This window comes from Eschrichtius robustus, chromosome 2, assembly GCF_028021215.1.
Source record: "Eschrichtius robustus isolate mEscRob2 chromosome 2, mEscRob2.pri, whole genome shotgun sequence".
In the NCBI taxonomy this organism is placed as follows: domain Eukaryota; kingdom Metazoa; phylum Chordata; class Mammalia; order Artiodactyla; family Eschrichtiidae; genus Eschrichtius; species Eschrichtius robustus.
Window position 1 is genome coordinate 38,980,529 of NC_090825.1, and position 21,201 is coordinate 39,001,729.

At 44.3% G+C, this 21,201-nt stretch overlaps 1 protein-coding gene across 1 annotated transcript; it reads left to right on the forward strand.

The window, feature by feature from the left end:
- Positions 1-297: 297 nt before the first annotated feature.
- On the forward strand, positions 298-10,028 carry ISL1 (ISL LIM homeobox 1). The gene is made up of 6 exons (XM_068532695.1): positions 298-353; positions 1,178-1,367; positions 4,096-4,355; positions 6,183-6,469; positions 7,710-7,877; positions 9,912-10,028. Exons 1-6 carry the CDS (start codon positions 326-328, stop codon positions 10,026-10,028), a joined length of 1,050 nt encoding a protein of 349 aa, XP_068388796.1. The 5' UTR covers positions 298-325.
- Positions 10,029-21,201: the final 11,173 nt, after the last annotated feature.

Genomic DNA, 21,201 nt, shown 5'->3' on the forward strand with positions numbered 1-21,201 from the left:
CTGACGTCCCCGCGCGCTGCGTCAGACCAATGGCGATGGAGCTGAGTTGGAGCAGAGAAGTTTGAGTAAGAGATAAGGAAGAGAGGTGCCCGATCCACGCCGAGTCCGCCGCCGCCGCAGCGCCTCCGCTCCGCCAGCTCCGCCGGCTTAAATTGGACTCCCCGATCCGCGAGGGCGCGGCGCAGCCGGGCAGCGGCTCTCTCAGCCTTGGCAACCCTAGGGGCCACTGTTTCCCACTTAGCCACAGCTCCAGCATCCTCTCTGTGGGCTGTTCACCAACTGTACAACCACCATTTCACTGTGGACATTACTCCCTGTTACAGATATGGGAGACATGGGAGATCCACCAAAAAGTAAGAGGCGATTTTACCTTGTGGGGCTCGGTGTGCTGTTCTTGTGCGGGGGTCTCTCTCAGGCAAGGGTGCCAAGGGCTCTTCGGAGTTCGAGTCATTGCTTGGAGAGAGAGAGAGAAGGTGGCTTTTTCTTGTTGCCGCCACGCCTGCATGCTTGCTGTCGGTTCTGATCTTCGGGAAACTGATCGTACCTTGTGTTTGAATTCTCCTGCGTGCCCTCCAAAACCCTAGCCTTCTGGTGCTAAGCGGTGGTTTCCTCCTCGGGAACCCTGAGCTCTCCGAGAAGGTTATTCTGTTGCAAAGGTCTGCCTGCAAGTACAATACCCGGAGATGTGAATTAGCATTAGACTTGCAAAAGAGAACGAGTGACAACTGTATTGATGTCTGCTCTTGCTAACAATTTCCAGTCCTATGTGCTATTTAAGAGCGTGCTTCATGGAAAATATAGACATCCCTGCGTTCACTTAACGCTGCTAGTCAAAACCTTTTCTTTGACTTGACTTATCCATAATCTTTCCCAATGATTATGGCAAAGAGGGAGGAGGGAGGAAAAAGAAATACAAAATGAACGGGTTTGATTGTGTGCTAGGCTTACAAATGTAGACTATTCAAATCTACATTTTACATATATTCCACCTCCTTTTAAAAATGAGTCAGGGTTTTGATGGCACACTCCAATTACCATCCCAAAGTGCAATACTCTTAAAAAAAAAAAAAAAAAAAAAAACTCCCAGAGTACGCCCTATAAGAGAACGACACTAAAAGTGTGTTTATCTCTGTAGGAAGTAAACGGTTAGTCAATCATGTATTTATTTTCATTTCAGAAAAACGTCTGATTTCCCTATGTGTTGGTTGCGGCAATCAAATTCACGATCAGTATATTCTGAGGGTTTCTCCGGATTTGGAATGGCATGCGGCATGTTTGAAATGTGCGGAGTGTAATCAGTATTTGGACGAGAGCTGTACGTGCTTTGTTAGAGATGGGAAAACCTACTGTAAAAGAGATTATATCAGGTACGCCATTTATACTGCTTCCTTAATTTTGTGAGATTTCCCTCTCTCTCCCCATTCGTTATTATTTTGTGTGGCTTTGTCCTTTGGTGAAGTTTGCCTTAATGGATTCCAGCGTGCAAAAGTTACCCTTGTAAGTGTAATATGTAAATTAACCTATGCTGTTCATTTTACTTTTTAGAGGGAAAAAAACCCCCGCGAAACTCGATAGTAGTTCCCATAAATTATGTGGCATTGAAGCTTGTATAATTGCTCTTGGAATTTGTGATGCTCAAATTATTTTCCTCTGTTACCCTCCCCCTTCCAAAACAAACAAAAAATTCAAGATGGAAAAGTTGGGGTTTCTAAGCTTAAAAAAAAAAGGTTGGTTAGTGTTTATTGTATCATGCAATGTTTTTTCTTTTTTTATTTATTTTAATTAAGTATTTTATTAGTAACTTCCAGATTCTTCCGAGATGTCAATGCAATAGGTGAAATAGTTTGACCTAAGCATATTTAGAGATGTACTTTGAAAGAGCAAATAGAGATATTGCCCTTTTACTTTTAGGGTAAGGACTCCTGCCTGGAAAATTTAAAAACCAACACAAATATTCTCTGTAAAAAAGACCGGAAATTTAATCTTTTTAAATATTAACCCTTTGGTGACATCTGACTGTCTTCTTTCTTATCTTATCTGAGCTGATGAATTAGACAGAGCAGATCAAATTGCCCATCATCTGTCTACGAACAATTGGTATATTTAGATAATTGAACAGCTTCCTTTCTCACATTAAAATCTGGTAACTGATAAAATGAGCGAATTGCCCTTACTGTCAAGAATAAAACCACATAAGGAACTTTCTGAATTTTTTTCTTTCAATTTATTCTGCGTCTAAACTTCATGCTTTGCCAATCTCAAATTTTCTGACTTGTGTATACATATGTCAGAAACTTCATTTTCTGCCTTAGGAAGGAAGTAGAATTTCCAAAGAAAATATTATTGTTTTAAGAACAAAACAAAAGAGATAACACCTTCGTTATTATGTCGAATAATATCAAAATATTATATTTAAAAATAAGTTCTCCAGTGGCTGTTAACAAGTAATTAGCTCTGTAAGTCATAGAGTTTATCGAGCTTAGAACTTACCTTAAAGTTTAGCTGTGATTTAAGTATGCAGTTACAATATTTTCCTGCTCACTTAGTGTGCAGTGTTTTTTCTTATTTTAAAACCATGAAGTGGAGACTGTAATTTTAATAAAGCTGAACAGTGCAGAAAAAAAAAGTTTATTAATACTTTGATGGTGGGGGAGGAGAACAGGAGGAAAGAGGGGAAGTGGGGAGCTAGAGGAAGGGGGAGGGATTTTCCAAATTGTTTGGTCACAGGCAAGGTAAAGTCCTCATCCTATGAAGTGGAAGATCTCACATAGAGTAGGCGGAGGGAGGGAAAACTTTTCAATCTACCTTCTAACCTCTGACAAATGAGCCATTTTCAATTGTTTACTTGATTGGTTTGTGACCTGGAGATTCTGGAGAGGGAGAGCTCACTTCTCAACCCCAGCAGTAGCTTTACTCCTGTGGAGGTAGTGTTTTGCTCAATTGTATTCAGACCTGCTTGTGCCTAATTCTGGCTAAACGTTAGTGGAAGGAACCAATCTCTTTTACATTTTCTCCTCCACTCTTTCAACTGTGTGTGTGTGTGCGCGTGCAAGTGTGTGTGTCCCTTTGAAATCCTGTAGTTGTAAAAGCAGAACAGAGAGACCGTTTAGATTTCCGAATGCCTTTCCCCCCTTGGGGGAGCGAGGCTCCCCCTCTTACCCCCCCTTTGTGTAGGTCTTTTCCTCTCCTCCATTCTCTCTGTTTGTAGGAACGCTCCTGCTTTGGTTATTAGGGATAACGCGGAGAGGGGGCCAGGGCAGAGCCTCTAGATGAAACCTACAAGGATTGTCTCTTGGTAAAGAAAGATCATCAGTGAGGAAGACCTTAGGAGTGGGTCTTTTCATTTTTCTGTCCGGTCAACGTTCTCAAACAAACTGAAATAAAGGTAGATTCTTCAGCAACTTGAAAAAGATGGAGGGAACCAAAGCAGATTTTTAAAATAATAATAAAAGGAGGAAGGGAGAGGAAACTTTCTGTTAACATTGCTGCCTGAGGAAAAGATCTTTAGCTGGGGAAAAGTGCAGTGGGCTTGTGCAGAAAGGGCTCTGGAAACCCTCAGAGGTTTCATTTTGTTCTTCTGCCTGTGCATTTGTGTGTTTTCAAACCGAGTGGGGTGACAATCTCATTCCATAACCTCATTTTCTTTTGAAAGGAGGATTTGGGTTGCAGTTTTAGAGACGTTTCTAGCAGCAGAAATTGGGGGATAGGGAGGCGAAAATTTGGGGCCAGTGACTCCCGGAGTCCCCCTGGACCCCTTCCTGCCAAGAGCGGCAAGGGCCACCCTGGACTGGTCGCAGAGCAGCGGCCCAGGCTTCCAACACGTCAAACATTTTTCGTTAGTTTGGACTGGGCGTTTTCAACTAAGAGGTACGGATCGAGACACAGAAGCTCATAGGAAAGGGAAATGGAGCGGGAAACGAGAGAAATCTAATCATTTCCACCCTCCCATTCCCAGATTGTCTGCGAATGCTGATTTCAGTGTCTCCGGGCGTTGTGGCCGAGGTTGCCAGCGACCTTGGGTCGGGGGCAGCGCCCGCCTGAAGTGACCCCCTCTCTCTGTGCTTCCCTCCCGCCCCGGGCCCGGCTCCCGCGCAGGTTGTACGGGATCAAATGCGCCAAGTGCAGCATCGGCTTCAGCAAGAACGACTTCGTGATGCGCGCCCGCTCCAAGGTGTACCATATCGAGTGTTTCCGCTGCGTGGCCTGTAGCCGCCAGCTCATCCCCGGGGACGAGTTCGCGCTGCGGGAGGACGGGCTCTTCTGCCGCGCGGATCACGACGTGGTGGAGAGGGCCAGCCTGGGCGCCGGCGACCCGCTCAGCCCCCTGCACCCGGCGCGGCCGCTGCAAATGGCAGGTACTCCTGGGCGCGGAGGGAGGCCCTCCTCGGGGAGGCAGGCGCCAGGCGAGGCCAGCGCCACCCCTGCCAGCGCGCCAGCGGCCGCAGCAACCCTGGGACCCTTGCGGCGGTTGCTGCGGTCGGAAACGGAGGGTTCTGGGTGCGGTTTGCACCGCGCTTCACTCTTTCGCAGCAAGGTTCAATGCCCTCACTGTCTCCCTTGACTCCCCCCAGCACAGCTACACGTCTGTGTGTCTAGATGTGGGTGCCCGTGAATGTACACCGCTTGGGCACACGTGTATGCACACGCCCAAACAGTACTTCCAGTTCCCCTTGGCCTCCAAAACGCGGCTTACTGAAAACGGGCTTCAGCTCCCCGCCAGGTATTCTGCCCGCCGCTGCCTAATTAAAGGGGTGGAGCTCTGGGCCCCTGGAGCTTCCTCCTTTAACCCAATGAAGGAAGCTTAGGTGGCCTCAAGTTATTCAGCCTCTCAATTCCTTTTCCCTTGCAAACTGCCCCCCACTCCAAAATATTTTAAAATTTTATTTGTATCCCTTTGTGAGAGAGTGGGCCTGAAAAGATACAGTTTTAATAATTGCAAGCCTTTGCACAGAGCCGTAATTTAAAACTGTCAACAAGCTTATCTGCAGTAATTGCCTTTTAAAAGGGAGCCTCCCTCTTTAAACCGTTCATTCTACTTGATTTGGTGAGAATTTCATCTTCGGGCCTGTTGCTGTGACACTAAATTGACCCCATAGGTGTTGACCTGACCCCCGGGGGTCCTGGAAAGTGCAGGATTTGTAACAAACAGATCTGAGGGCCTTTGCCCCAGGAAGGAGAGTAGAAATAGAGCAAGGTTGGCCAGGAGGGGGGGCCACAGGTAAGAAGGCAGACAATGTTTCCAAACCTGCTTTCCGGTCTTGATAAATCTGCCCTGTGCATTTTTAAAGTGTCAATTCGCCCTGAGTTCTGGCTGTGAGAAAACTACAACTCTTCCTCCTCTGTTCTCTGGCAGCTCTGAGAATCCCGTCCTGGGGGATTTGTGACTTAGCTTGCAGGGGGGCAAAGCCAGAGGTGGCAACTTCTGTTAGGTGCAACCTGTGCTCTGCTGTGGGAAGCACAGAAGAGGCCGAAGTATTGGGAGGGAGTCAGGAGCCAGAACACTCCCCAGCTGTCTTTTCTCTAGAGGCCGGGCAGCTCTAAAGAGTTTCGGTTTTCCTTTTCTTGGGATCAGATCACATCAGGAACGTCCAGGTAGATTTAGTAGATCCAGGTAGACTAAGAAAGATCAAAGGCTGGAGAGATGGCCGAAATCCCGAATTTCTTTATCCCCTTGATACAACTGTACCCTGGGGACTGAAGTTCAAGCTCTCTGTCAGAATTCTCCTCAGCCTTTGCGCTGCAGACATCCCGCTGGGGTAGTGTCTCTGGCTGTCACTGGGGTGTTCTGCGTTTCCTTCCCTAGTACCGCCTGTGAGTTGGGGGTGGGGGGGGTGGACTCGGTGTAACCTGGGCCCAGTCCGGGTACTAGAAAAGGCGAGGAGGGAGGAGAAAAAGGCAGAACGATGCCGCCCCTGCTGTGAGCAGGGGGACAGGCCCTGAGACGTGCGCCCCTTTGCTGACTCCCTGTTGACACGAGCAGGGGCGGAGGCTGCTTTCCGGGCCCGGATTACTGAGCATTGACCTCTGAGATTAGAGAGCGAGATTTTATTCTCCCTTTCGCGCCCCTTACCCCCACCTCTGCCGCCCCTGCTTTGTCTGTCGAGGCTGCAGAGAGCTGCCCGTTGTCCGGGAGCGGCGCGGGCGGGCAGCCCGGCCCGCTCACGGCACCCCTTGCCCCGCAGCCGAGCCCATCTCCGCCCGGCAGCCGGCCCTGCGGCCCCACGTCCACAAGCAGCCAGAGAAGACCACCCGCGTGCGGACTGTGCTGAACGAGAAGCAGCTGCACACCTTGCGGACCTGCTACGCCGCCAACCCCCGGCCCGACGCGCTCATGAAGGAGCAACTGGTGGAGATGACCGGCCTCAGTCCCCGCGTGATCCGGGTCTGGTTTCAGAACAAGCGGTGCAAGGACAAGAAGCGGAGCATCATGATGAAGCAGCTCCAACAGCAGCAGCCCAATGACAAAACTGTGAGTGGCCCTGGGGCCCGGGCAGGGGACGAGAGGGGGAAGCCGAGGAGGCGTGCGTGCCGGCTGCCCAGGTGGGCCGGCGCCGTTTCCCTCCGGCTCCGGAGCAGGACCCGGCACTGGCGGCCCCTCCCCCTCCCCCCTGCCCCGGGGAGAGGCCCCCCCACCGGTGCCCGGCCCAGTGGCCACACCGCGGCCCGCGCTGCTCCGGGAGGCCCCAGCCCCCGGGGGTGGGCTCGTGCCCTTCAGCCTCGCCCCATCCCGGATCCGGAAGGGCCGTCGCCCCCTCCGTGGGCAGTGAGGCCTGGCGCTGGTTTTGCCAAAGTTCCGGTCATCAGTTCCTCAGGCAGCCCAGAGGAGGAAGGGACCACTCCTTGGCTTCCTTTTTAATCCAGGGTCACCCCGGCGTCCCCGGTGCGCAGCCTGCAGCAGAGCCCCCAGGCGGGCGAAGTGCCCCAAGGTGACCCGTGAGAACAGGGCACCCTCTGCTCCAGGTCAAGCCCAGGTCTCCAGAGATGTCAGGCCCCTGGCACTATTACCCACTACCATCCCTGGCCCAGAGCGGCACCCAACTGGCAGGCCTCCTGGTTAAGTTAAACTAAAGAGTTTCTTTCTTGCCCCCCCACAACCTGCTTTTTTTTTTTTTTTTTGTGCTTTTTACTGCTTAGGCCCTATTTTTAAATGCCATAAAACCTGCTGTCATTAAATTTGGCAGACTCGCCAAGCCTGGGCCAGGGCACTTTCTAAGTTGGTTAGTGCATAATAGCACAATAGCGGCCAGACCCAAATGCTTGGGAGTCGGGGTTGGCTCCCGGAGAATTGCCTGCAGAAAATCTACCCCCAAATCTGACTAACAAACTGCCCAGAAAACCACCATGTCTAGAGGCTGAAGGGAGGCCTATCCTGCCTCAGCTTTCCACTGAGACGCTATGGCCTGGAAAGGCAGATGGGCAGAATTGGGATGAACAGTGAATTTAAGGGGAAAGAAGAAAGTCGAGACAGAATTTCGCTTAATAAGGTCCAAGCCGACCTAATAGTCCAGCCCACAGAAACAGAAGAACAAAATGTAATAACACAAAACTGAACCCTGGCTAATATCCATACGCGTAGCAGATTAACTGAGTCAATAAAGGCCACTATATAGATAAGATAATGCCAGGGTATATTTGCTTAGCCTGCACAGACAATGGAGGGAGGGAGTTTGCTCATTAACATGTTGGGTTTGGGGGGGACCTATTCACAGAATATCCAGGGGATGACAGGAACTCCCATGGTGGCCGCCAGTCCAGAGAGACACGACGGTGGCTTACAGGCAAACCCAGTGGAGGTGCAAAGTTACCAGCCGCCTTGGAAAGTACTGAGTGACTTCGCCTTGCAGAGTGACATAGATCAGCCGGCTTTTCAGCAACTGGTAAGTGTCAGCTCCCAGAGTGGGGAGGCTGAATCTCCAAGGAAAGGAGATTCTGGTTAAACTGTCACACAAGGGAAGAGTCTGGGGGGGTTAGCGAGGAGGGTGCTGCCTGTCCCCAGGGTTGGGGAGAGACGAAGGGGGTGTGTTGGAGAGAGGAGGCAAGCACGCAAGGAAAACAAACCTCTTGTGAGTCTTTTCTGTGAGAGTTCATAGTTTGACCATATAGGTTGAATTTTCTATCAATCAGGCCTGTTCTGAGGGATTAACTTCAAGGTGCCTAACTAAATAGACACGCGTGGGAAGGTATCCTGGGTTGCAGAATCATACATCTTCGACTTGTAGCGTCAGAAGGGACATTAGAGATCACCTTGGCATTTTGATCAGCAGCCAGTAAATTAACTCCCTTCTCAGCTCCTAGAGCATGGTATAGTTAAGGACCTAAATCAAGGTGATTGTAATAATAATCAATGTTGTAATACATAATCAATGTTATTATCAATGGTCAGCAGGCACCTATCTGTGCACTATTCAAATATATCAATAAAGAGTTCAGTTATTCAAAGATATGATTGATACTTTTTGTGACTATATCTCTTTCTGGGACTATAGCTTAATCTAAAATGTAGGACTGCTTAAACATTTTTTCAGTGTATAAGTTCAAATATCATACACAGTCACATACTGTGGGGCATGTATAGCAAAAGGAGCCTGAGTTCTACCAATCAGAGAGATAATAATGTGAAAACCGGTTTTAGTGTGAATATGTTCTACACATCCAGAGAAGAGAAAACTCAACTCACCTTTCACCTGGGTGAAGATAACTAAGATTATTAAGTATATATCTTTTGTGAGATGATATATGTACACATATGGTTTTTTTTTCTTAAGTAATAAACAGCCCTGTAGGATCTTGTTCTATAAAACAAGATCCATCTGAAAAACTTGTTCCTTTCTTTGAAAATAAAGCTTGAATTGAGGTTAACTTTTTACCCTCACATTTACCTGGAGGGCATTTTCTTTCTTTGTGGCAACAGTTGGGTAATGGGCCACAGGCAGTGGTTAAAAGGGCTTGGCCCAGGTGTCTGTTTGCAAGTGGGCCAGTCTAGAGGAGGCAAATTTGAGAAGTCCCTTGGCCTCACAGTGGGAAAGTTCAATAAGATAGCAAGGAAGGTAGACCCTGGAATTAGGAAAAAGAACTCATTTTTACTGTCAGGCTAATCTTACCAGTTATTTGGATCATAGAAGGCGGGTAAGGGGAGGGTTCAGGGCAGCCAAGTGTTTGCACCTCCTGAAACTTTAGTGTCAGCTGAGAGCAGTGGAAGGGAAGCCGAGGATGGGGAGGTGTTGGGAGCAGAGTGGAGAAGAAGGTTTACAACAGCAACACAATACTTTCGGCTTAAGAGAAGGAGCCAGATATTTATAATGTGGATGACATTATAATATATGGGTCTCCTCTCGGAAGGAAGAGCCTGATTGAAAGAGAGAAAGAGGCCAGAAGGCAGCAGGACCAACAACAAGGAAGAAAGGCCACGCTGTGGACCCTCTGAGGAGTTAATCATTGTTCTGTGGAGCCTCCTCTGAATCCCCTGTCACACGATCTGAGCGGCGTGTTATGGATTTTCCAACTCAAGAAGAGAGGCTTTGATGCCTAGAGACTGAGAACTCGCCTGCTCCCAGGGCAACACGTAGCCGGCAGGATAATTTTATTTCGAGCATGCATGGTAGAGTTGTGATGCCATTTTACAGTGGGAAACACATTTGTTCTTAAATAATTTAATGCAACATAATGTTGGGAATTCAGTTTCAGTTAAAACAGAGATCTCTTGGAAGATGGGAAAGCGAGAGGATTTCTTCCCAAGTTCTTTTCCTTGTAGGCTTTCTTTAAGCCTGTTAAAATTCAATTATATATGCGGATATCTCTATCTATATATCTGTCTCTGCACACAGACACACACACACACAGAGGACAAGTTTATAATCCTTTTGTGAATACGATCACAGCCTCCTTTATTCATTTCTTAACCTTCTATGCAGGTCAATTTTTCAGAAGGAGGACCGGGCTCTAATTCCACTGGCAGTGAAGTAGCGTCGATGTCCTCTCAGCTCCCAGATACACCTAACAGCATGGTAGCCAGTCCCATTGAGGCATGAGGAACATTCATTCAGACGTATTTTTTCCCTGTTGGAGAAAGTGGGAAATTATAATGTTGAACTCCGAAACAAAAGTATTTAACGACCCAGTCAATAAAAACTGAATCAAGAAATGAATGCTCCATGAAACGCACGAAGTCTGTTTTAATGACAAGGTGATATGGTAGCAACACTGTGAAGACAATCATGGGATTTTACTAGAATTAAAACAACAAACAAAACCCAAACCCAACATAATGCTATCCAATGACCTTAGGAGTACTGAAAAAAAAAAAAAGACGTTTTTAAAACGTAGAGGATTTATATTCAAGGATCTCAAAAAAAGCATTTTCGTTTCACTGCACATCTAGAGAAAAGCAGAAATAGAGATTTTCTAGTCCATCTTTTTCTGAATGGTGCTGTTTCTATATTGGTCATTGCCTTGCCACACAGGAGCTCCAGCAAATGAGCGGGAAGAGAAACTGGCCTCTTTGGCTGAAAGAGTCCTTTCAGGAAGGTGGAGCTGCGTTGGTTTGCAATGTTTTTAGTTGACTTTAACAAGGGGTTAATTGAAATCCTGGGTCTCTAGCATGTCCTGTAGCTGATTTCTTTTTTCCTTTTGCCCCTCCCCATCTTTTTTTTTTTTTGAGATCCATCCTCTATCAAGAAGTCTGAAGCGACTTTAAAGGTTTTTGAATTCAGATTTAAAAACCAACTTATAAAGCATTGCAACAAGGTTACCTCTATTTTGCCACAAGCGTCTCGGGATTGTGTTTGACTTGTGTCTGTCCAAGAACTTTTCCCCCAAAGATGTGTATAGTTATTGGTTAAAATGACTGTTTTCGCTCTCTCTGGAAATAAAGAGGAAAAAAAGGAAACTTTTTTTTTGTTTGCTCTTGCATTGCAAAAATTATAAAGTAATTTATTATTTATTGTCGGAAGACTTGCCACTTTTCATGTCATTTGACATTATTTTTTGTTTGCTGAAGTAAAAAAAAAGATAAAGGTTGTACCGTGGTCTTTGAATTATATGTCTAATTCTATGTGTTTTGTCTTTTTTCTTAAATATTATGTGAAATCAAAGCGCCATATGTAGAATTATATCTTCAGGACTATTTCACCAATAAATGTTTGGCATAGATAAATAAATAAACACAATGATCCAGGGTCCCTCTTTTATATGTTTACAAGTTAAGTCATTAAAATGTCTGAAATTAAGGACTGCATGTGAATCGGGGTAAACTGACATATAATAGGTATGATATTTTATTGCAGATAGTTAAGGTTGAAATTGCAAGTTTGCATTTCAATAGTTGGATCAAAACTGGTTGGAAGCCTTTAGCTCTCAGCTGTGATAATGTTACTGGTTTTTTGAAAATGAGATGCTTTCCTCTGTCCTGTTTCCCACCTTTCTTTCCTCCTGTCTCTTTTCTTGCCCTACCCTCCATCCCACCCCACCCCACCCAGAATAGGAAGAGGGTCCTGCTTAAAATGGATTTTGATCCTGAGTCACTATTTTTATCTTCTTAGAGTGCTTTATACCAAAGTCTTCTGCTTAGGGTCGTTGAAATGACCCATATTTCAAGTATAAGCTCTCGCTAAAAGAGAGGCTTTCTGCCTAGCCAGTGAAGTATGACCATTATTTACCAGTGGCGGCTGTCAGCCGTTTGAGAAATGCTGCTTTATTTGCGCAGGAAGACCAGACAGAGAGAGGGGAGTTTTCTCACCAGTTCCCAGACCAGTCAGTGGGTGTCTTTTCTTGCCTCTCCTTCCCCACAGTCTCCAACTTGTTTCCTACCCCCACTCCCCTTCTCTCTTTCTCCCTTAACTCCGACCCCCAAAACCTTACGAGGGTGATTGGTTAGGGCGGAGGGGCGCGGCGGGGACTAGATGGGGAACCGCCTTCTAGGGGCAGGGGTCCGGGTTGCGTGCGGTCGGAGTTTCGTGGACGTGCGCTCTTAACACCTTGCCCGCTGGCATTTAGCAGCGGCTCCTGGGCCAGAGCCAGAACCCAGGGAAGGAGAAATGGTCCTGTTCGAAATCAGGCTTCTCGGTTCGTTTGTGGGTGTAGAGTTAGGATTTGGGGCTCCATCCTGTCTCCTCTCCTCCCCTCCCCCCTCCCCCCATGATACTTTGGCTCTCTACAAACTGAATGCATTTGTACGCGCGAGTGTAATGCCTTTTTAAACATCTGACAACTCGTAATAAATACGAAAGCTAACGTACCCTAATGGTGTGTCTCGTGGCGTGCGCCCCTTAGGACCCCTGACGGCGAGCGGGGCGGAGGCCGGGCTGGAGCCCCGGGAGCCCCGCGTCTCCCCAGCTCTCAAGTCGCTTTCACCCTCTCCAAACCTGCCGCAAGTCGGGAAACGAGCCTCAATTAGGCTTTTGTTTGGCTTTGTCCTACATAAGGGGTTAATTACAGGCTCTAACGTGGTGGGGGCAGAGAGAAAACAAACTTTGCATTGAAAATGTTACAGTGCATTAGACATGCCCGTTGATTACTTTGATTGTTGTGTCTAATTCTTGACAGAGGGGTAATAATTTGGCCGGCAGTAATAATGGCTTGTAGTCATCTGTTGAGAAAAACAGGAGTTACGTCTTATCTCACCCGGATCTCCTCCAAGAAAGGCCTTTTTTCTTTTTCTTCTTCTTCTTCTTCTCCTTCTTCTTCTTCTTTTTTTTCTTTTCTGTCCCATCTCTCTCCCCTAATCTCTTGCACCAGACTTGACTTTTCCAGATTCCCATTCACTGTTTCTATTCGCCTGTCTTTGATTTTCCTTTTTGCTCCCCGTCATACCTGAGACGACTAACTAATAAGTGCAAAGATGGCAGGTACAACATGAATATTGGTGTCAGGAGTGCAGAGTTACTGATAGCCCAAGCCCTGGTTTGAAAACCATTAAGTTCCCTTTCCCAACCATAGCCTTTAGATGACACTTTTGAAAACATTAGGACTTGGAAAAAAACTTTATTTAGGGTTTGAATGCTATAGAGGTACTTAAGTGAGGCACACATCTTTGTGATGGTTTTTCATGCTGACATTTATTTCTGAGATTAGGTTTGTGTGTGGGGAGATAATGTTTTACATATATAGATGTCAGTCTGTTCTGAAGTCCACAGCTCGAATTTAAGTACAGTAATTTGGGAGGGAAGTGTTGAATGATTTGGTTTCACTTGCTAGATTCAAGCTATATGTTGCCTGATGGCTGAGAATGGATTGATGGGTCGATAGCATTCCAGTTCTTGTATTATTCATATGAAAGGTGTGTTCCCTTCTAGACTCCTCAGCATGTGCTCTACAATGTGTAGCTGAAATGTCTTCTTGTTTGCAAACCATCTTTTGCACATAACTCTCCTTTTCCCTGCACACCTCTGGAGACCGAATTTTGAGCGGTGCTCTTCTAATGAAATTCCTCCTGTTTGCCATTATCTTTGATCCTCCCTCCCCTTATTACTCTGAATTCTTCCTTCTGGACATTATGACTCATTTCCTCCAGCTTCTGCAAGCTAAAATTTAATGCAACTAAAAACATCCAGGACGCTCTTCTTAAATCAGGGAATCTATATCAACATCTATACTCCTAAAAAGACAGGATTTTTTTCTCCCTATTGTTCAGAGCAATAACCCTCTGTATCAGTTTACTGTCTCTGTCTTTTCCTTTCATCAAATGGACCTGGCTTTTCTTACCATTAAAAAAAAAAAAAGGTCCTTTCTAAGTTAGAATCATATTTGAAGAGATTTTTTTTCTTCATTGAAATAACATTTCTGGTTATTTGAGATTCTGTGTGGGTGTGTCTACCCACTTCCCAATTCACAACTTTTTTGGAATTCCAGATTAAATAGATGATTTTGTGTTGCTCTGCGGCTCTTCACCCTGATCAAGTTGTTAAACCTATCTATTGACCCCCTTTTTGGTCTATCTTATCCTTTTGGCTAAAAGCCAGAAAGACACAATGTGCTTTTGAGGTACCTCAAAGTACTTGGCATTTTTCTAGCACCTTGAATTTTTAAGCCATAAGATCGATCTCATTGAAATATCTCTTATAAGCCCCATGTGGATTTACTTAGCCTTTTCCTTTTTCTTAAAAAAGAAGAAAGAGGAAAAAAAAGTAAAAACTAGGTCCATACCACCAGAAGAGCTAAGTTTGGATGGAACCCAGCCAGTTTGAGTTTAATCTCCCCTCTAATACAAGTAAACTAAGCAGAAAGTACTTGTTTTCTTATCTGTAAAGTTCAGTTTAGTCAACTTTTGTAAAGGAGATTTATAATCCAAATTATGCTTGGGTTCTATTCATTAAGGGCTGTTTACTTCCTCGCTGCTAATCAACAATTAAAGATTATGTCACAACAAGGCAAGTCAAATTTTCTTTGGGGGCTCTGGGAGAAAGGGGGAGGGGATTATTTTTGTGCCTTTATTTTAAAAGTGTTACTTTCAAAAAATGGCTGCAAATCTTGAATTCTCATTAATTATTTAAAATAAAAACAATTAACTTGTACAGTGTGAGTGGGTATTTTTAAACTAAAGTGTAAGTAGTTAATTCAGGGCGCTGGCAGCCGATTCTGTTTACTGATCTTTTCTGATTGTTGTTTTCTTGATAACCGAGCAAGCCACTGAATGGCTGGTTGAGCCCAGGCGCCACAAACATAAACTTCACAGCTTACAATGTCCCAAGTCGTGATGGAGGATCTCTCCACACCTCCCGGAGACTTCTGAAGTGTAGACAGAGAAGTTGGTTCACAGGGAGCGAAGGAGGGGGAGGGGCAGGAGGGAAGGCTGCTGAGTGTTTGCTGTGAGCATTGTTACTATCACATCCTTTAATTTTTATGGCGCTTAAGCTGTTGGCTCCGAGAAGCCAGTTTCTATGCCTTGGAGAAACCAGCCTCTCCCGGAGCCGCACTTCAGAGTACTTCATTCTTTTTAGTTTTTTAACATTTATTTTGCAAATCTTCCTGCTTAATTATGCCTCTGAAAAAGCGCTCAGCAATGATAAGCAAAGCGTTCTAAAAAGAAAACCATTTTTTTTCTCCAAAAGAGGACGCCTAAGATTAGGGGGGAAAGTTGGTAAGATTGCTTTTCACCAGATGGGAAGAAAGGCACCTTGACCTGAGCTTTACGAGAGCCCTACGGGGAGATTCCGCTCAGCCCTCTCCACGCCTAGGACCCTCTTTCCCTTCCACTGAGCAAAAGTTCGTGCTCATTTCAGGGTGATGTTATTTGTGGATTTGATTGGGTTGGCAACTTATTTTTCCGGTCTTCCTAGTGGTCTCCCCTCTAAAGTGTTTCCCATGTCCAGCGGGCAGGGTAGAGCCGGGGTGCACTCGGGTTTGGGGTGGGTGGGTGCTAGGAATGGGGGACCCGACACGGGTCTAACCAGCCCCATGACTCCCGCAGGCAAGTCAGCCCTTGATCCCTTAAAGCAGGGACAATCGTGGTCCGGGAGAGGAAAAAAGGGTGTTGCTGGGCCCTTCTCTTTCAGGGGTTGATCAGGTTGGCAGATCTGGAGGGCTAATCCAAACAAGGCGCTTGACTTGTGAGGTCGCGAGTCTAGACAGAGCTGGTGGCTCGGCGGCTCCTTATCTTTCCCTGGAATCAGCCGAAGAGGCGCTCCCCGGCCCACTGCGCTCGGCTCGCCCCGGCCGGAGCCACAGCGCGGCGCAGACGGCACAACAAACACGGCACCTGAGGCTTTACAGCTCGCTTTATTGTTTAATGGGGAGGGCCGCAAAGCAGTCATTTGTTTTCTCGGCCCCGAGCCGGGCCGTTCTGCGTGGCGGCGGGCCTCGGACACCGGGTGGGACGCGCGCCAGCGCAGCCGTCCGCTCGGTCCCCGCGGGCCACCGCGCGCGGCCATCCGGTCCTGTGCCGCCCCCGCGCAGCCCCTGGGAAGGGCTCGCCGGAGACCCCAGCGCGGCGCGCATCTTTATCCGCGCCTCGGAGGCCGAGGGGGTGGCGGGCTGTAGGAGAAAGCTCAGCGCGAGGTGTCCTAGACTAATCCAGTATCTCCTCTTGCTGCCTGGAAATGACAGGTCTGCGCTATACCACTTACGGTCTGCGGGGTCAGTGGGCTCTGACTCAAGGGCAATCAATAAAAACATTTAGTTCAGTAATAAGCTTCTCCCCCCTTCGCCCCCCACCGTGTACCGAGAAAGATGCGTCACCATCTTAGAGTGTCCCTGAGCGGCGGAGCGCCCTTTCTTTCCCAGCAAGCACAAGAAGTGGCGTCACTTTCTTGTGTTTTCGTGACCAGTTCACTGGGCAAACCGTGGAAGCCTGCCTTGATCCTCCAGCTGGCTTCCACCACAGAGAGGCTGGCACTACCATCCACTTGGGAGCGAGGGGACCATTGGGACAGAGCTTGCAGTGCCCTTTTTGGAATGACGAATAACCCAGCTCGGGGATTTATAACCAAGGATTTTGTGGCTTGCATTTCAAATTAATTGAGTAGCATTCAGTTAATTATAATTTTGGTCCTTCCCTGTGGGGTTTTTCTCTTGTTTCAAAAAGAAGGGAGAGTTTCTAGTTACATCTTGTTACTATTCTTCTAGTTTGCAAACAATGTATGTGTGTATGTGTGTGTATCTTTGGCTGCCTCTGTTTGAAAACTAACCATCAGTGGAGGTCAGAAAATTTGGTTATTTGCTTCATGTGATGGTAATACAGACAACAGCATCTCCCAGCTTTGGAGGTATACGAATTCACATCATGTTCTTCCTTGCCTGGTCCCAGTCTCACAAACGTGTCAAATGAAAAAAGACAAAACCCAAGTTTCGTGAAATCAAAGAATTTCTGTAGGGAGCTTAAATTTTTTTTTTTTCTTTCTCCAGAAAATAATCCTTAACTGTAACTCAGGCATTGACTTTCCTTTTTCTCATGGGTAAGAGTTGCTGTTTATTTTGACCTGTCACAAATACAATGTGTTGTTTGAAACTTGTTAAACTTAGCAGGTATATGGAGATAATACTAGACAGGCCACTGAATATGATAAGGTAAAATATGGTGGGAATGAACTTTTAGGGGCTATGAAGGATTTTACTTTTTCCCAATAGCTTTTTAATTAATTTCTTCAAAATGTTACATCTATTTTTTTCCCACAGTTCTGTAATATCATACTGTAAACAGTTGTTCAGAGCACAGTAAAGACATGACTGGCAAAATGCTACTTGTGCAGATTCTGGTCTGCAGTTATTTTGATAATTTAGATTACTTATAGTCTCAATTAGTTTTAAATAAGTTTTCTTTACCATTAATAAAAAAATGCCCACACTTAATTAGGATCATGTTTTGCCTTAAAATTTTCAATAATTACTTATTAGATCAAATATTACTTTGTTTTTATTGTATACAGGAGGTTTACTTTAAAAATAGGTTTAGCAAAGGAAAAAGAATATCTGACTTCGGGGGAGAAGTAGCAGGAAATAGAAAAAAAAAGAGTTTTATTTGGGAAGAGAGCATATATACTTTGAAACAGTATATTTTAAGCAATAAATGGGAAAGTGCTTGTGGGCTAAATAATTAAAATCTCATTTTAAACTCACAGACTATAAATTATAGTTATTTAAAATTTTGTCCAAGAGTTTTTGTTGTGGGATATACGTTCTCAAGAAGAAATACTTGAAATAAAAATAGCCTGGCAACCTAAATAACATTTAGGATTTAATTCCTGAAACAAAATGAGTGATTTTGTTTGTAAAATACAGTAATTTTCTTCTACTAACAATGAATGCTGATGTCTAAAATGATGAAGTGCGGAAAATACATTATTTTCAGTTTCTGGAGAATGAAACTGATTATCAGTTTCTGGAGAATAAAAATGCTGAATAAATTCTGAAATCATTTACTTTCTTCAGTAATGTATGGAAATATTTTAGAGATCACTACTTAGAATTTCATTTTTGTATCAAAGTACATTTCGTATTTTTAAGACTATGCTATATCCTTGAAGTCTTTACAGCTTCACAGATACTAGTCACTGTGGCATTTTATGCATGGCCAAATTTCTCCCTGTTTACCAGAATTTGAACACTTGGATGAAGGATTGTATATCACCAATAGAAATTCACCTTTTAGTTCTATTATCCCATCAATGGATTCATAAGTCTCATTAATGTTAATGTGTCATTTGCAAAACAGGGCTTGGAGGTATTTCACCCAGCAATGTCTTTATAGCAAGTATGTCAAGGCCAAAACGACCTAAGAACTAATTTCAGTCACACCTAGGCCTAGATAATATATTAGTCTCACAGGTGAAAATCAGCATATGAAGTGGTAGGATTAGAATTGACTTTAAAAACAAATGCATTAATTTTTTTTAAAAAGGCCTAAAAATATTTTCCCTCACCTTTTAGAATTTTAGGAGTAATCCTTATTAGTTAACTGATTGTTCAGAAATATTCCTGCCAGGCCAGGCAAATAATACAGCTTCTCTACCATTGAGATCTAGGACCAAAGCTGGTGATAAACTGCTTACTCACCATATAGGACCTTGTTTCTAATGAATTATCTACCGGAATTGAGTAATGCTTTGTTTATTTGTTTTCATTTTGTAGTGGTGATGGACTCTATGAAATCATTCTTGTGGATAAATGTGTGCATTTGTAACCTGTATTATGGCAGCCTTTGGCCATGGCATAGAGTTTTCTCGAGGGCCGGGCTAAGTGGCTGGTATTAGAATTGAATCTGTAACATTACAGAATTGAGTGATGGTCCAAGAATATAAATGATGAATGTTGTTCATCATGAGTGTTGTTTTGGTTATTCAAGCTAAAATCTTCTAGAACCACTATATAGACTAAGAATATTTTAAATCGTCTTTATAGGGAATATCAGGGAAGGAGGCAGTTTCTCCTAAAGCAAGAGACGCATAGTGGTTGTTTCTGCCATGACATGACACTTTTCTATCTGTAAAGCACTTTACAGTCATTAGTTATGCATGAGAGCCACCCTGAGCCCGTTTTCCTAATGACCTCTCTACCTGTTTCTCAGCACAATTCTCAATTCCCTTGTCTTTGTCACAGCTTACCCTTCCCCCTCCCCATATCCTCAAGTCCATTCTCTAGTAGGCCTGTGACAAAGTGAGAGAATGGCATGGACATATATACACTACCAAATGTAAAATAGATAGCTAGTGGGAAGGAACCACATAGCACAGGGAGATCAGCTCGGTGCTTTGTGACCACCTAGAGGGGTGGGATAGGGAGGGTGGGAGGGAGGGAGATGCAAGAGGGAAGAGATATGGGAACATATGTATATGTATAACTGATTCACTTTGTTATAAAGCAGAAACTAACACACCATTGTTAAGCAATTATACTCCAATAAAGATGTTAAAAAAATAAAAATAAAAAATAAATTAAAAAAAATTCCCTTGTCTTTCCCTCATATGTGTAAGAGCAGAACATCAAAGAAACAATACTTTGTCCTTGATGGCTTCAGTGAGGACTACATTAGATCAGAGAATGGAAACCATTTTATAAACATCTTCAGTGAGGTCCACTCTCCTTACTTCCAGGAATTGAGGGGAGATGCTGAATGGTGCAGTGGGTGTGTGAAATTGACTAGCAAAACTGTAATTTATCTCCTTAAATAAGTGACTCTCAAACTTTTTGATTCAGGACCCCTTTAAACTCTTCAGAATTATTGAGGATCTCAAAAAGTTTTGGTTTATGGAAGTTATATTTGTCAGTGTTTACTATATAAATTTTAAATGATGATTTTGAAATATTTATTATTTATTTAAAATAATGTGCTATATGATCACATAAATTACTTTTTAATGAAAAATAAGTATAGATTACAAAGCAAAAATCTAGTAAGAGGAGTGATATAGTTTTCTTTTTTAAAATTTTTTAATTTTTTTAACTTTTTATTTTATATTGGAGTATAGCTGATTAACAATGTTGTGGTAGTTTCAGGTGCACAGCAAAGCGACTCAGCCATACATATACATGTATCCATCCTCCCCCAGACTCCCCTCCCATCCAGGCTGCCACATAACATTGAGCAGAGTTCCCTGTGCTATACAGTAGGTCCTTGTTGGATATCCATTTTAAATATAGTGGTGTGTACATGTCAATCCCAAACTCCCTAACTATCCTGTCCCCCCACCCTTCCTCCCTGGTAAACATAAGTTCTGTTCTCTAGGAAGAGAGTGGTATAGTTTTCTACTTTTGCAAATCTTTTAGATATCTGGCTTAATAGAAGACAGCTTAATTCTCATATCTGCTTCCTCATTCAAACTGTGGTCATATCACACATCCTGTAGCCTCTGGAAAAGTCCATGTCCTCTCATGAGAGAATGAAAGTAATAGGGTAAAAAATGTCTTAGCATTACCATGAAAGGAGTTTTGACCTCATAGACCCCCTGAAAAGGTTTCAGAGACACCTCCTCAGAGGTCCCCAGATCACATAGTGAGAATCTTTGCCTTAAAAATGGGCTGTTACAAAAGGATTATAGAGAAACTATTGTTTGAGGGAATTTAATTGCTTAGGTTAATGTTCTAGGGATAACAGGTTTGTTTTTAAGGCAAATTCTCATTGCAGTTTTATTTTGTGACTTTCCAGTTCCGTCATCAAACACTGATCTGAAAGTCACCTATATCCAGGGCCTTGAAGAAAAAAAAATATTGTGATGTTACATAACTGAAAATTGAAGACTCCTTTCTAAAAAATCTTGAGGAGAAACAGATCCATGAATGTGGACTAGCGTATGTGATATGTGCTGAACTCATTTTTTTTTTTTTTTTATCTCTTAGAATCTTTTTCTCCTTTACCCTAGTAAAGTTGGAGGGTGATGAGCATTGAAATCCATAACGAATAATTCTGACTTGACATATGTGGGAATTGCTAGCTGCAGCATTCTGAGACAGCAAATTAAAAATGACAGTTATAATTTGGAAAAGTCATTTGGATTTTGGAATGAGATAAGCTTGTGAGATGAAAGACTAAAGGCTAGAAAAACAACAAGTCGAGGATCATAGTGGTTCAGGCAAGGGAAGGACTTTTTTAGATTTGGCAGGAAGAGAATGGAAGGAGTTGGTCTGAAAAATATTCTGAGAAATTGACTGATGTGGAGGAGAATGGCTGAGTTGTCTCATCAGAATCTGTTTTTCCCTTTTTTCATAAGCTATTGTATAATGGGCTTATATCCCAGATTCCCTTACAGGTGTGTGGGGGGTGCACATGATCACATC

Coding starts and splice junctions, on each gene's coding strand:
- ISL1 (XM_068532695.1), top strand. CDS start 326: ATGGGAGACATGGGAGATCCACCAAAAA. Junction 354..1,177: donor CATGGGAGATCCACCAAAAA/GTAAGAGGCGAT, acceptor TTTTCATTTCAG/AAAAACGTCTGATTTCCCTA. Junction 7,878..9,911: donor AGCCGGCTTTTCAGCAACTG/GTAAGTGTCAGC, acceptor CCTTCTATGCAG/GTCAATTTTTCAGAAGGAGG.